Here is a 15,309-nt window from a genome sequence, read left to right on the forward strand (position 1 = left end):
AGTCATTTATTCAATAAACTTTGATAGTAATTCAATCTTCATAACAATAAAAAATTGAAAATCCGTCAAACAATTCATTTTTAATCTGAGTAATCATATTTCAACTGTTTAAAAAAGTGTTTTTGTCCATGACCCTAAATTTCTCAAAAGTCCATCCATCCATCCATTTTCTACAGCTTATTTCCTTTGGGGTCGCTGGTGCCTATCTCAGCTACAATCGGGCGGAAGGCGAGGTACACTCTGGACAAGTCGCCACCGCATCGCAGGGCCAACCCAGATAGACAGACAACATTCACACACTAGGACAAATTTAGCTTTGCCAATCAACCTATCCAAAGGTGCATGTCTTTGTAGTAGTCCCTATACCAGGGTCGGGAACCTTTTTGGCTGTGAGAGCCAAAAAGCCAAATATTTTAAAATGTATTTCCGTAAGAGCCATATAATATTTTTTTTAACACTGAACAGAACTAAACGCGTGCATTTTTAAGTAAGACCAACATTTCTACAGTATAATAGGTCTCTTATTCTTTGTAAAAACATTGCTATTCTGAAGCTAACTGTGGAGGGGGCGTGGCCTGCAGGCCTGCAGCGAACTGCGATGTGCCAGGACCGGCTTCGAAATCAGCGAGAGCTGCGTAAATGGCCCACCTGAGCCTTGTTATCCAATCACCTGTCGCTCTGTTATAACCAGCAGCCAGGAGGAGGGACGGGGTTGGGGCTGGAGCCAGAGCGCGAGCGAGAACGAAAGAGAAAAATACAATTGCTGTAACCCTGAAACGGGCTCTCATGTCGGTGCTTTGTGGTCTGAAGACCCCCAGGAGGACAATCCCCACACTAACTTTTAATAAATAAATAACTTCTTAACGCAACTTCTTGAACAGGGTTGTAGTAAACGGATGGATGGAATAAAAATGCATGAGAATATTTTATGGTTTGAACATTATTTTTAACACTTATTACAAGTGGAATTATTCATTACTTATCATGTTAAGCAATGTCAGCTCAGATTTATCCGAGAGCCAGATGCAGTCATCAAAAGAGCCACATCTGGCTCCCGAGCCATAGGTTCCCTACCCCTGCCCTATACCAATATTTTGGTACCGGAACCAAAATTGTTTCGATGCTTTTCGGTATTTTTCTAAATAAAGAGAACCACAAAAAAAATTGCATTATTGGCTTTATTTTAACAAAAAAATTTTAGGGTATATCCATCCATCCATTTCCTACCACTTATTCCCTTTTGGTGTGGCGGGGGGCGCTGGCGCCTATCTCAGCTACAATCGGGCGGAAGGCGAGGTACACCCTGGACAAGTCGCCACCTCATCGCAGGGTCAACACAGATAGACAGACAACATTCACACACTAGGGCCAATTCAGTGTTGCCAATCAACCTATCCCCAGGTGCATGTCTTTGGCGGTGGGAGGAAGCCGGAGTACCCGGAGGGAACCCACACAGTCACGGTGAGGACATGCAAACTCCACACAGAAATATCCCGAGCCCGGGATTGAACCCTGACTACTCAGGACCTTCGTATTGTGAGGCAGACATAATAACCCCTCTGCCACCGTGAAGCCCATTTCTCAAAAGTATCGGACCTAATAAGTGTTTGTTTTACCGGTCCAATTTGCAAATGGTGCAATACTTAACTTGAGGCATCACCATTGTATTAATGACAGTAAAATGATGAGATTACAATTAATATTTGGGTTTGAAGGCTTTTGTGTCCCCACATGCTGTCAGAACTCAAACCCCAATCATCTCAATTATCGACTTCAAGGTGAACAATTTCAGAAGTTGTTATCTGCGCAGAACTGGGAATTGCGGCACGAGTGACCTCTCCTTTTAACTTTTTACCTGCTTGAAGCTGGTGACTGCGGTTGTATACACAATCAAGTGCATTATTAAGTTTTCTGAGCGCAGCGCGGCTCAGCCAGATAGATTGATGTCAGCGGGCCTGTTTAGTGTTACAGTTAAACAGGATATTTCTGATGTCTGATTTCACTCGACCGTTACAGAGAGCCTTGCACTAATGCATCGCAGATAAGCCAGAGGCTGAACAGTGGGGAAATGGGATGTATTTAAAAGTAATTTGAGGGACTGTGGTATTTCCAAACTATTGACGTTGGTGGAGACGTGATTGACAGTTTAAGGAAAGTATTCAGATGGATTCAGCAGACAACGGTTGGATTCGCGGCTCTTGCGTGGAACAGATCGGAGCGATTGTTGAGTAAGACACGTACTGATATTGATCCTGAAGAGGTTGTTTGTATGTTCGATATTGTTCAGTGCCTTCGAAGTCGCGATCGCGCCAATTCACGCAAATTCAATTAATTCTCGTCATTTACGGACTTGCAACTTAGTCCAATGTCTGAAACTTTAGCCAATCGGCATCATTTTTGCTAATCTGATTTAACTCTGAGTAACACACTTTATATGTCAACTATCTAATCAAAACATGTTAGTTTCTTGTGTCGACGAAGCAGGAACATCAACGTATAAAACAATATATTAACTCTTTATTGCTCAAATGACACAACTGTAGTACCCCCTAGTACAGGGGTAGGGAACCTATGGCTCTAGAGCCAGATGTGGCTCTTTTGATGACAGCATCTGGCTCTCGGATAAATCTGAACTGACATTGCGTAACATGATAAGTAATGAATAATTCCACTTGTAAAAATAACGCTCAAAATATAAAAAATTCTCATGCATTTTGAATCCATCCATCCGTTTTCTACCGGACCTGTTCAAGAAGTTGCGTTAATGGTAAGAAGTTATGTATTTATTATTGGTTAATGTGGGGCTTGCCCTCCTGGGGTTTTTTCAGACCAAGCACTGACATGAGAGCCTGTTTCAGGGTTACAATATTGTTTTATTTGTCAATAAGTCTCTCAGTTGCTTCCTAGCAATTGTCTTTTCTTCTTTCGTTCTCGCTCGCGCTCTGGCTCCAGCCCCAACCCCGTCTCTCCTCCTGGCTGCTGCTTATAACAGAGCGAAAGGTGATTAGATAACAAGGCAAAGGTGGGCCATCTACGCATCTGTCGGTGATTTCGAGGCCGACCCTGGCAACACCCTGCTTCGCTGCAGGCCCCCAGGCCACTTCCCCTCCACAGTTAACTTCAAAATAACAATGTCATTACAAAGAATAAGAGACCTATTATAGTCTAGAAATGTTGGTCTTACTTAAAAATGCACACATTTAGTTGTTCAGTGTTGAAAAAAATGTTATTTGGCTCTTACGGAAATACATTTTAAAATATTTGGATTCTTGGCTCTCTCAGCCAAAAAGGTTCCCGACCCCTGCCCTAGTACTTCAGACTTAAAGGCCTACTGAAACCCACTACTACCGACCACACAGTCTGATAGTTCATATATCAATGATGAAATATTAACATGCAACACATGCCAACACGGCCGGTTTAGTTTACTAAATTACAATTTTAAATTTCCCGCGGAGTTTCTTGTTGAAAATGTCACGGAATGATGACGCGTACGCGTGACGTCTCGAGTTGGAGGGGACATTTTAGCGCCGCACCACTAGCGGCTAAAAGTCGTCTCTTCTCATCGCGCAATTACACAGTATTTCGGACATCTGTGTTTCTGAATCTTTGGGAATTTGTTCAATTAATAATGGAGAAGTCAAAGTAGAAAGATGGAGGTGGGAAGCTTTAGCCTTTAGCCACACAAACACACGGTGTTTCCTTGTTTAAAATTCCCGGAGGTGAAGCTTTACTATGGATCAGAGCGGTCAAGCAAACATGGATCACGACCAGTTGTCAACCGGCAGGTTTCGGTGAGAAAATTGTGGTTAAAAAGTAGCCTCTTACCAAAGATCAGCAGAACCGCTGTCTTGCTGCTGCTGCCGTGACTAATTCCCTCAGAGACAGGCGTCAAGACACCCGTGGATACACCCCTGCGACTATCAGGTACTATATAATCTCACTAAAACACTAGTAACACAATAGGGATTTTCCAGAATTATCCTAATAAATGTATCTAAAAACATCGGAATCCGTCCCAATGCAATCTCCTTTTTTGTTAACTTTATCTATTTATCTTTTTTTTCTTATAGTCCTTCACTATCAATATCAGCATCCAGGAATCTTTCATCCTCGCTCAAATTAATTTGGTCCGAATAGCTCTTGCTGCTGGAGGCTCTCATTATAAACAATGTGAGGATGTGAGGAGCCCTCACACCAGTGACGTCATCGTCTGCTACTTCCGGTAAAGGCAAAGCTTTTTATCAGCGACCAAAAGTTGCAAACTTTATCGTCGATGTTCTCTACTAAATCCCTTCAGCAAAAATATGGCAATATCGTGAAATGATCAAGTATGACACATAGAATGGACCTGCTATCCCTGTTTGAATAAGAAAATCTAATTTCAGTAGGCCTGTAATGTATACCACATTCGGACAGTAGATCCCCGCTAATAGCAAATAATTCAAATGTTTATTTTTGTCATACTTGCCAACCTTGAGACCTCCGATTTCGGGAGGTGGGCTGGGGGTGTGTTTGAGAGGGGAGGAGTATATTTACAGCTACAATTCACCAAGTCAAGTATTTCATATATATATATATATATATATATATATATATATATATATATATATAGTATTTCATATATATACCTGTATATATATATATAAGAAATACTTGAATTTACACACACATAACACTCATCTACTCATTGTTGAGTTAAGGGTTGAATTGTCCATCCTTGCTCTATTCTCTGTCACTATTTTTCTAACCATATGCATGTACAGTAGATGGCAGTATTGTCCTGTTTAAGAATGTCACAACATTGCTGTTTACGACGTGCAAACTGCTTTACGGTAGACGAAAACGTGACTGCTGTTGTTGTGTGTTGTTACCGCGCTGGGAGGGCGTTAATGAAACTGCCTAACAATAAACCCACATTAGAAACCAAGAACTCGCCCTCGATCATTTTACAAGTATAACGTCATTGGGCAGACACGCTGTTTATATTGTGGGAAAGCGGACGGGAAAACAGGCTGTCCTCATTCAGGTCCGCATGGAGCTGGAGGGGGCGTGGCCTCCAGCTCCGCCTGAATTTCGGGAGATTTTCGGAAGAAAATTTGTCCCGGGAGGTTTTCGGGAGAGGCGCTGAATTTCGTGAGTCTCCCGGAAAATCCGGGAGGGTTGGCAAGTAGGATTTTTGTATATGCATGTTTTGGACACAAATCTGACTCCTCTCCCTCCGAATCGACGTTGACGTTCTCCTTTGATTTCGGATCAACATTTGATTGATGTCAGACAAACACTGTGCTTTGTCAAAAAACAATCATTAAAGTGAAGTTATTCATATTTATATAGCGCTTTTCTCTAGTGACTCAAAGCGCTTTACATAGTGAAACCCAATATCTAAGTTCCATTTAAACCAGCGTGGGCGGCAATGGGAGCAGGTGAGTAAAGTGTCTTGCCCAAGGACACAACGGCAGTGACTAGGATGGCGGAAGCGGGAATCGAACCTGGAACCCTTAAGTTGCTGGCACAGCCACTCTACCAACCGAGCTATGCCGCCCACTATGATTACCACCATAAAATAAATTAAGTCAATATCCATTCTTAATTTTTGTCTCGCATACCCCCTTGAAAATGACCAGATAAGCCAAAAAATAAATATTTATATTTACTACAATAGAGAAGAGTGTGAGAGGAAGATAGGGTTAGTCATTTTGCAACACTGTCTGCTGAAAATGATGGAAAGCGCCACTCTTTGGTCAAAGTTGGAATTGCCACAAAAGACGTCTAAAGATATTCAACACTAGTGTCATCTGGCACCTCCCAATTTGTCACGTGTCATGTGTCAGGTAAACCGCGATGAATGGGGCCATAAGAATTATTTTCCTAGTGTACAGTAGTGTCAATAAAACATTAAAAAAAGGTGCATGTATCATACTGATTTAGTTTTTAATTAAACCTATTTCTTTATAGTGCATTTGAAGTAATAATAATCAGCACACCGGAGTGAAGTACAGATTAATTACAAGATTGTAGTCCCAACAATGTTAGAATTGAATTACATATTTTACTGGTGAGACTGAAAACCTGTGGATTTATTTGATGGATGAGGCTGTAATAAAAAAAAAGGAGGACAGCTAAAATCGGACCACCGTACATACTCGGCCCGTGCAATCACTGTAATGCTCTTCACAACTCACATGTGGCGCTGTCCTCTGCTTGCAGGCCCTGTGTGTTGCTGTTGGAGAAAAAGGGGGCGGCTGCCTCCTCCTGGCTCGGGGTTGCTGCTTGCGGAAAACTGATGGGGCGAGAAGTGGAGCTGGAGGGACGGGAACTCGCACAGTTCTGAGAAGGAAGGATGACAACAATGCGAGATCATAAGACAGGAGGACACATTTTAATTCATAATGTTTTTGTAAAGCAAACAGACATATTTTATTCCCTGATCCATCCATATGTTGCGCGTGCTCATTTAATTAAGCCTGACTTACACAAATTAATAAGTGCAACTTAGCATTTGCTTTTGTAATGTAATTGTATTATGTTTTTAATAAAATGTCATTATATTATTAAGTGTGCTTAACTATATGTTTTTTTGTTTTTTTTTTACTTATACCCCCTTTTTTCAGTCATATTAAGAATATCAATTAAGATAAATCTGCTGCAGCTTCCAAATTGTATTATATTTTATAAGTAAGCAGCCAGGATTACTTCACAGGGCCTTACACACTACCATACTGGTGTACAATAATAGTAGTAATAACAATTGTAATAATGATATTAAAATTAATCATGTTAATAATATTAAAATCATGTTGTCCGTCTATCTGTGTTGGCCCTGCGATGAGGTGGCGACTTGTCCAGGGTGTACCCCGCCTTCCGCCCGATTGTAGCTGAGATAGGCGCCAGCGCCCCCCACGATCCCAAAAGGGAATAAGCGGTAGGAAATGGATGGATGGATGGATGTACATTAATAATTAATCAATTAATAATAATAATAATAATAATAATAATAAATAAATAATAATACCAACAACAAATTAAAATTACCTGAAAATACTTAACCACATTTTAGAAGAATACAATTAAAAAATTCAATTAGGTATTTATCTACAGGTTTTTATTTCAAACTTAACTGGCAAACTTATACCCCTTATTTAAAGTGTATTAACAGCAATAATTAGGTTAAATGTGGTTCCATATTGTATTTTTTTTATAAGTGACCAGCAAAAATTGCTTCACATGGCCTCATGTTCTACCCTGCTAGTGTATAATAATAATAATAATAATAATAATAATAATAATAATAATAATAATAATGATACAATAAACAAATACAAGTAATAATCCATCCATCCATTTCTACCGTTTATTCCCTTTTGTGGTCGCTGGTGTCTATCTCAGCTACAATCGGGCGGAAGGTGGCGTACACCCTGGACAAGTCGCAGACAAGTAATAATGATAATACTTAATATTATTATTAGGATTCTATTTGTATGTATGTATAATATTTGTTTATTAGTACACTTAACTGATTTTAAAAGGATACGGTACCAACAAAAAATTGCACCGGAAATTATTAATCTCACATTGTAAGTTTTTTTAGTGTGTGAATGTGTGTGAATGTTGTCTGTCTATCTGTGTTGGCCCTGCGATGAGGTGGCGACTTGTCCAGGGTGTACCCCGCCTTCCGCCCGATTGTAGCTGAGATAGGCGCCAGCGCCCCCCGCGACCCCCAAAAAAAAGGGAATAAGCGGTAGAAAATGGATGGATGGATGGAAATAAAAATATATTTAAATTTTCAATTAATAGCCAATGAAAAAAAAAATAGTGATGTGTTATTGTCGTTTTACAGTAAACTATTCCAAGTGTATAAACTTTGGAATTAAATAGTGTTTAGTTTATGAAGCTTGAAGAATGTTGAAACTGTATATCTACAGAGACGCATCAAATGGTTGGTAGAAAGCATTGGTTAAAAAAAAAAGAGGGATGAAAATAGTCGTTTTTTTTGTCCCCTAAAATGCAAAGTTCCTATAGAATTTCTGTGTTAATTGAACCTGTGTCTTCAGTTATCTCAGTCATCAAATATACCAACTGTGTCAGTCAAAAATTGGGAGGACTTCAGAATCAAAACCTATTTCAGAAACAAAAATCAAGTAGTTATACTAGAGCAGTGGTTCCTAACCTGGGTTCGATCGAACCCTAGGGGTTCGGTCAGTCGGCCTCAGGGGTTCGACGGAACCTCCGTCCAAACCTGACTTAATAATAAGTTCAATGTTTTATTATCATAATCAAATGACATTTCCATAAGATTATTTTCTAATATAAGTGTTTTGGTAGACTTACAATGACAAAAAAAATTACTTTATTTTTCATGAGCTCTGTACAAGGTGGGGTTGGAAATAATTTGTACCCCTTTCAGATATCGCATTTAGGTCCCACTAAAACATTGCACAATGAGATGTAAACATGGGATCACCTGCAGATTCCTGTAACTTTCTGTTTGTAAAATGTATCTTAATTAGTATTTCTTTAATATAGTAACATCATTAAATTAGGAAAAAACATTTATTTTTCACTAAAGAAGGGTTCGGTGAATGCGCATATGAAACTGGCGGGGTTTGGTACCTCCAACAAGGTTGAGAACCACTGTACTAAAGGGTGGCCAGGATGAGCCGTACATTCAATCAATCAATCAATGTTAACTTATATAGCCCTAAATCACTAGTGTCTCAAAGGGCTGCACAAACCACAACACAAACCACTACGACATCCTCGGTAGGCCCACATAAGGGCAAGGAAAACTCACACCCAGTGGGACGTCGGTGACAATGAAGACTATTAGAACCTTGGAGAGGACGAAAGCAATGGATATCGAGCGGGTCTAACATGATACTGTGAAAGTTCAATCCATAATGGATCCAACACAGCCGCGAGAGTCCAGTCCAAAGCGGATCCAACACAGCAGCGAGAGTCCCGTTCACAGCGGAGCCAGCAGGAAACCATCCCAAGCGGAGGCAAATGCGATGAAGTAGTAGTTCTGGCAATGATTACCGTATTTTTCGGACGATAAGTCACAGTTTTTTTAATAGTTTGGCCGGGGGGGGAACTTATTTGTATTTGTTTATTGTATCATTATTATGGTGGAACATTAAAACCTGCTGTTTAGTTTACACAAATTGCACTTAATTGCATTGCACATTCGAATAGCGCTCACAAAGGCTAAATGACGCTCATGTCGCTCGTTAAAACTCTTTCAACCCAAAAAAAGTCCTACTTGTTGCACTACTAAATTCTCATGAGAAAACATTGAACTTGACACGATTGCTCGTCGGGCTTTTTGGTACCGTTGCATCCCTCTTTCATCATCCCCCAGTAAAAAAAAAAAAAACATCAATTTAGCTGCAGCCATGACTGATACCAGCCAAGTCCGAGCACTTTATATCTTCTCCTAATGTGAATTAAGATCAAAAAAACTAATCCGTATCCAATTTCTATCTATATTTCAGCAGTGTCAGGGGCATGCAACTCCAGAGTGTTGAGAGAAGGAAGGGGTTGTTTTTTATTGGGGTGCAGAAACTGACAGCTTTATTTCTCAAAGCAATCTGGCTGTGTATGTACAAGAAGGAGGTCAGGGTGGGTCAGAAGGTGCTCGGTATCAAACAGGCTGGTCAAAGTGGCTGTGTGGTAGTGTGTGTGTGTTTAAAATAAAAACCCCAAGGGGCTAGGAAAACGGCTTGCTATTCATGTGGAGGGCCTCTATTAGGAAAGGGGTTAAGGGAATGAATAAAAAAAAAAAAAGGTTGGGGTGTTTGATTACAACAAATAGTTTATGGGGTTGTCAGTGTCCCGAGTGGGTCTCATCACTGAACAAAAACAGAATATAATTGTTTGAACACGTTCTTTTTTTTTTTTAATTGGAACGCCGTCCTCACGGCTTGATAAGTATCTCCGTATTAATGTCACCTTTCGGTTCATTTTCATCACAGTCAGTAAGAGTACAAAATGATCAAACTGCTCGGATGTATTATTATTCTTTATTTTAATGAAATATAAAAAATGTCAAACTGCTGGCAGATATGTCTCGAATAAATACAATGATTGAATAAAATAAAAAAAGGAAGAAAGAAATTCATTGAAATTATTTTTTCTTTTAAGCAATATTTTTTTTTTAAATGAAATATTAAAAACGTCAAACTGCTGGCAGATAAGTCTCGCATAAGTACAATGATTGAATAAAATAAATAAACAAATAAAAACATTCATTAAAATGAATAAATTTTTCAGTATTATTTTATTATTATTTTTTTAGGAAATATATAAAACATTAAACTGCTGGCAGATAAGTCTCGAACAAATACAATGATTGAATAAAATAACTAAACAAATAACTCCTTAAAAATTAATTTACTTTTTTATCATTATATATTTTTTAATTCAATATAAAAAACATCAAACTGCTGGCAGATAGGTCTCGAATAAATACACTAATTGAATAAAATAAATATAAAAATACATTCATTAAAATGAATTTTTTTCTTGGTATTATTTTATTTTTATGAAATATAAAAAACATCAAACGGCAGGCAGATAAGTCTTGAATAAATACAATAATTGAATAAAATTAATAAACAAATAAATAAATTCACTAAAATGATTTTTTATTTTATCTTTTAATGAAATATAAAAAACGTCAAACTGCTGGCGGATAAGTCAAATAAATACAATGTTTGAATAAAATAAAATACACAAATAAATAAATTCATTAAAATTGTTTTTTTTAGGACAGTAAGGGCATCTAAGATTGATATATACAGTTTATTAAACATTATTCATTAGAGGTGCAGTAAAAAACAGATTTTCGAAATAATTGCGGTTGTTATTTGTAATGTGCCTTAATGGACACACACACACACACACACACACACACACACACACACACACACACACACACACACACACACACACACACACACATATATATATATATAAATATATATATATATATATATATATATATATATACCGTATTTGGTAAATGCCGGAGTGAGAAGAGGTTTTAAAATAATTAGCGCATGCTTACTTTTACCGCATTCTTTTGGTTTTAAATTAATTAGCGCCCCGGAGGCAATTCAAGGAAATACAGTGTATATATGTATATATATACATATATACACATTAGAGCTGACAAAAATAATGAGTTAACTCATGTGATTAATCACAAAAGATTACCGCATTAATCATAATTATTCCAAATTTGACAAGCGGTAGAAAAATGGATGGATGGATGGATAAAAATTGTGATTCATCTGATTTAAAAAAAAAATAGTTTAATGGCACTTACATATAAATTTAAAGACAAGTGTTTGTGTTGTTTTAAGTTATTACTTTCATGTCCATTTTTTGGGGGGGTGGGGGGGGTAAATTGCTGACTTATTTTTTTTTTTTTTTGGAGGCGGAGTTTATTTTATTTCTATAATGTCCCACCTTGCCCAATAAAAAAAAGTGCCACAATTGGCCCCTGGGACGGATTTTGGACATCCCTGCTTTACTTATTCCACCAGGAATGTTGAAATTGTCCTCTTCGCCCTAACCCTAGTAGTCCTGACTCCTCAACACACTTCCACGCCTCTTCTTATACGGCCACTTTATTGCACACTACCTGGGGCTTGTGGAGGTGCCCTGCACTCCTGCCGCAAATATGTCCCCTTTCACCGCCTTTTTTTCTTCTTTTTTTGACATGCAAACACTTCCTGTTAGAGATTTCCGATAATATCGGACTGCTGATATTATCGGACGATAAATGCTTTAAAATGTAATATCGGAAATTATCAGTATCAGTTTCAAAAAGTATGACTTTTTAAAATGCTGGTACACGGACGTTGGATGAAGTACAGAGCAGTTGCGTCTCCCAGTCATAATTGCCAACCCTCCCGATTTTCCGGGGAGACTCCCGAATTTCAGTGCCTCCCCCGAAAATCTCACGGGGCAACCATTCTCCGGATTTCCACACAGACAACAATATTAGGGGTGTGCCTAAAAGGTGCTGCATTTGCCTGCCGGCCCAATCAGATCTACGGTTTTTCACACACAAAGGAATGCAATGCATACTTGGTCAACAGCCATACATGTCACACTTAGGGTGGCCGTATAAACAACTTTAACACTGTTACAAATATGCGCCACACTGTGAAGCCACACCAAACAAGCATGACAAACACTTTTCGGGAGAACATCCGCACCGTAACCAGAGGTGGGTAGTAACGCGCTACATTTACTCCGTTACATCTACTTGAGTAATTTTTGGGATAAATTGTACTTCTACGAGTAGTTTTTATGCAACATACTCTTACTTTTACTTGAGTATATTTATAGAAAAGAAACGCTACTTTTACTCCGCTCCATTTATCTACAGTCAGCTCGCTACTTGCTACTTTTTTTTTTGTCGATCTGTTAAAGCACGCTTTGTTTGTTTTGATTTTGTCAGACACACATTCAAAGTAGGATCTACGCATGCCTGCGTTTCACCAATCAAATGCAGTCGCTGGTGACGTTGGACCAATCAAACAAAACTAGGCGGTCACGTGACCGTCACACGTCGAATCCGACTTAAACAAGTTGAAAAACTTATTGGGGTGTTACCATTTAGTGGTCAATTGTACGGAATATGTACTGTACTGTGTAATCTACTAATAAAAGTTTCAATCAATCAATCAAAAGTGTAAAGGAAAAAAGACACTTTTTATTTCAACTGTACTTCCCGTCAAAAGCCTAAAGACTGATCGCACAGTTCCTGTCTTCACAATAAAAGTGCCGCTTCATCGCGCCCGCGCTAACAAAATAAGAGTCTCCGAAAGCCAGAGCATACAAGCTAGCAAACTACGGAGTTTGCCGCCAATGTATTTATTGTAAAGTGTATAAAAACGAATATGGAAGCTGGACAAATAAGATGCCAAAAACCAACGACTTTCATGTGGTATTAGATAGAAAGGAGAAACATTTTTCTCCTCAATTTGAAAATGTGGACATTATCAGCACTATAATTCCAATCAATGCAAGTCATCAGAATCAGGTAATACACCAACTTATATTCTTGTCTTCATGTAAGATAGGAATCTATGTGTTAAACATGCATGTATATTCATTAGAACACCTTTAACATGTCAACAACAACGGAAAAATAAATAACTATAAATTATATACTGTATATATAAATGTATGTATATATAAATGTGTATATATATATATATATATATATATATATATATATATATATATATATATATGAAGAGTTCATACGCAAAAACCGATAAACGCCATTTTGATAAAGTTTAGCCCAGCCTCGGTAATATATAGTCCGCCACTTCTATTGTGGTATACCAAAATCAATTTGTTTGCAAATGCAGACAAATGCCGTTTTTAATGTTATTTAGTTCAGCGATTTATTGCAAAGGCCGATAAGCGCCATGGATCATTTACCACAAAAGCCGATATATCCGTTTGCCCAACCAGCGCTGCAGTACGGGATCACGTGACAAACAAAATGGCGGCGCGCACGGACTCACTCAGTGTTGTTATCCACGCATGAATAATTTGGAAGCTTCTCCTGTGAACACTGTTAAGCCAGCGAAAAAAACTGACGTGTTGAAATTATTTGATGTTGGCGCTAGCACGCGTGTCCGTGAGTTTTACACCGCTGCGTTAAACGATGTTGTCGAGCATGGAGCTAATGTCGATAGCGATGATGAGTGAGCTGTTATCTGCACAGGAGTGTTTTTGATAGGCAAACCAGGCTGAGCATTTGTGCTTGTTTTATTAATAAAACATCGTCTTCATTGCAACACTGTTTTTTTGTTTTTTCATTTTGTGCTGAAAAGCACAAGGTAAATATGTGAGGTCACAGTTCCAAAAAAGCATGTCCGGTTAGCAAGTACGAAAAAACAATGTTCGCAGGGACAGCTAGATTTATACGTACCAAGGGATCGAAACTGTTAAATAATGAAGTAAAGAAATGTGAACAGTTGTTACCTTGAAATGTGGCTTTCGATAAATTTAATGTTCTGTTTTTCTCTCTATCTTTATCTTGAATATTATGCGAAATAACGACCGCAAAGAAAACGATTTTGGAGATATCTGTTTTTGCAACATATCATAATTTGGATATATCTGCTTTTGACGTAAAACCACATCAAACACTCTTACTTGAAAGCCATTCATTACATCAGCATTTCTTAAAAGTTTAGGCTTTCATGACTTGCTTATGTTGATATTAAATAAACCATTGTATGCTTGTATATGTACCGACAACACCAGCAGGCAGAAAATCGTTAATATACAGAATCGGTCAAAATGGATTTATCTGCTTTTGCATATGAACTCTTCATATATATATATATATATATATATATATATATATATATATATATATATATATATGATATGTGTGTATATGTATATGTATATATGAGGTAGATCACCTCGACTTGGTCTTTTATTAAGTAATTGATTAACGTTGAAAAACTTATTGGGGTGTTACCATTTAGTGGTCAATTGTACAGAATATGTACTGTACTATGCAATCTAATAATACAATACAAACTAATACAACAGCACCATAGGCCTACTGAGCCTATGGTGCTGTTAATTTATTGTGGCTCAATTTGCCTTAATTTTTTTTATTTTGATGTATTATTATTAAATATATATTATTGTTTTAGTTGCTTAAGAGATATTCCTGGCTATGAATTTGCTCATTGATATTTTTATGATTTTGTGCATTATTTGTTGCCGTAATCATTAAACAAACAGGTTACTCATCAGTTACTCAGTACTTGAGTAGTTTTTTTACTCAAGTAAATATTTGGGTGACTACTCCCTACTTTTACTTGAGTAATAAATCTCTAAAGTAACAGTAGTCTTACTTGAGTACAATTTCTGGCTACTCTACCCACCTCTGACCGTAACACAACATAAACACACAATACAAATACCCAGAACCCCTTGCAGCACTAACTCTTCCGGGACACTACAATATACACCCCCCGCCCCACCCCACCTCCTCAGGCTCTCTCAGGGAGAGCATGTCCCAAATTCCAAGCTGCTGTTTTGAGGCATGTTAAATAAAAATAATGCACTTTGTGACTTCAATAATAAATATACCAGTGCCGTGTTGGCATTTTTTTCCATACCTTGAGTTGATTTATTTTGAAAAAACCTTGTTACATTGTTTAATGCATCCAGCGGGGCATCAAAACAAAATTAAGCATAATAATGTGTTAATTCCACGACTGTATAGATCGGTATCGGTTGATATCAGAATAGGTC

General features: G+C 38.0%; 1 protein-coding gene across 1 annotated transcript in view; it reads right to left on the bottom strand.

Moving 5' to 3' along the window:
* Positions 1-15,309, bottom strand: part of LOC133540590 (adhesion G-protein coupled receptor D2) — a 313,842-nt gene that overhangs the window by 126,230 nt on the left and 172,303 nt on the right. Inside the window, exon 23 of the mRNA XM_061883319.1 lies at positions 6,186-6,330. Within this exon, the coding sequence (XP_061739303.1) occupies positions 6,186-6,330 (145 nt within the window). The remainder of the gene's footprint in view (positions 1-6,185; positions 6,331-15,309) is intronic.

Source organism: Nerophis ophidion, linkage group LG22, assembly GCF_033978795.1.
Source record: "Nerophis ophidion isolate RoL-2023_Sa linkage group LG22, RoL_Noph_v1.0, whole genome shotgun sequence".
Classification (NCBI taxonomy): domain Eukaryota; kingdom Metazoa; phylum Chordata; class Actinopteri; order Syngnathiformes; family Syngnathidae; genus Nerophis; species Nerophis ophidion.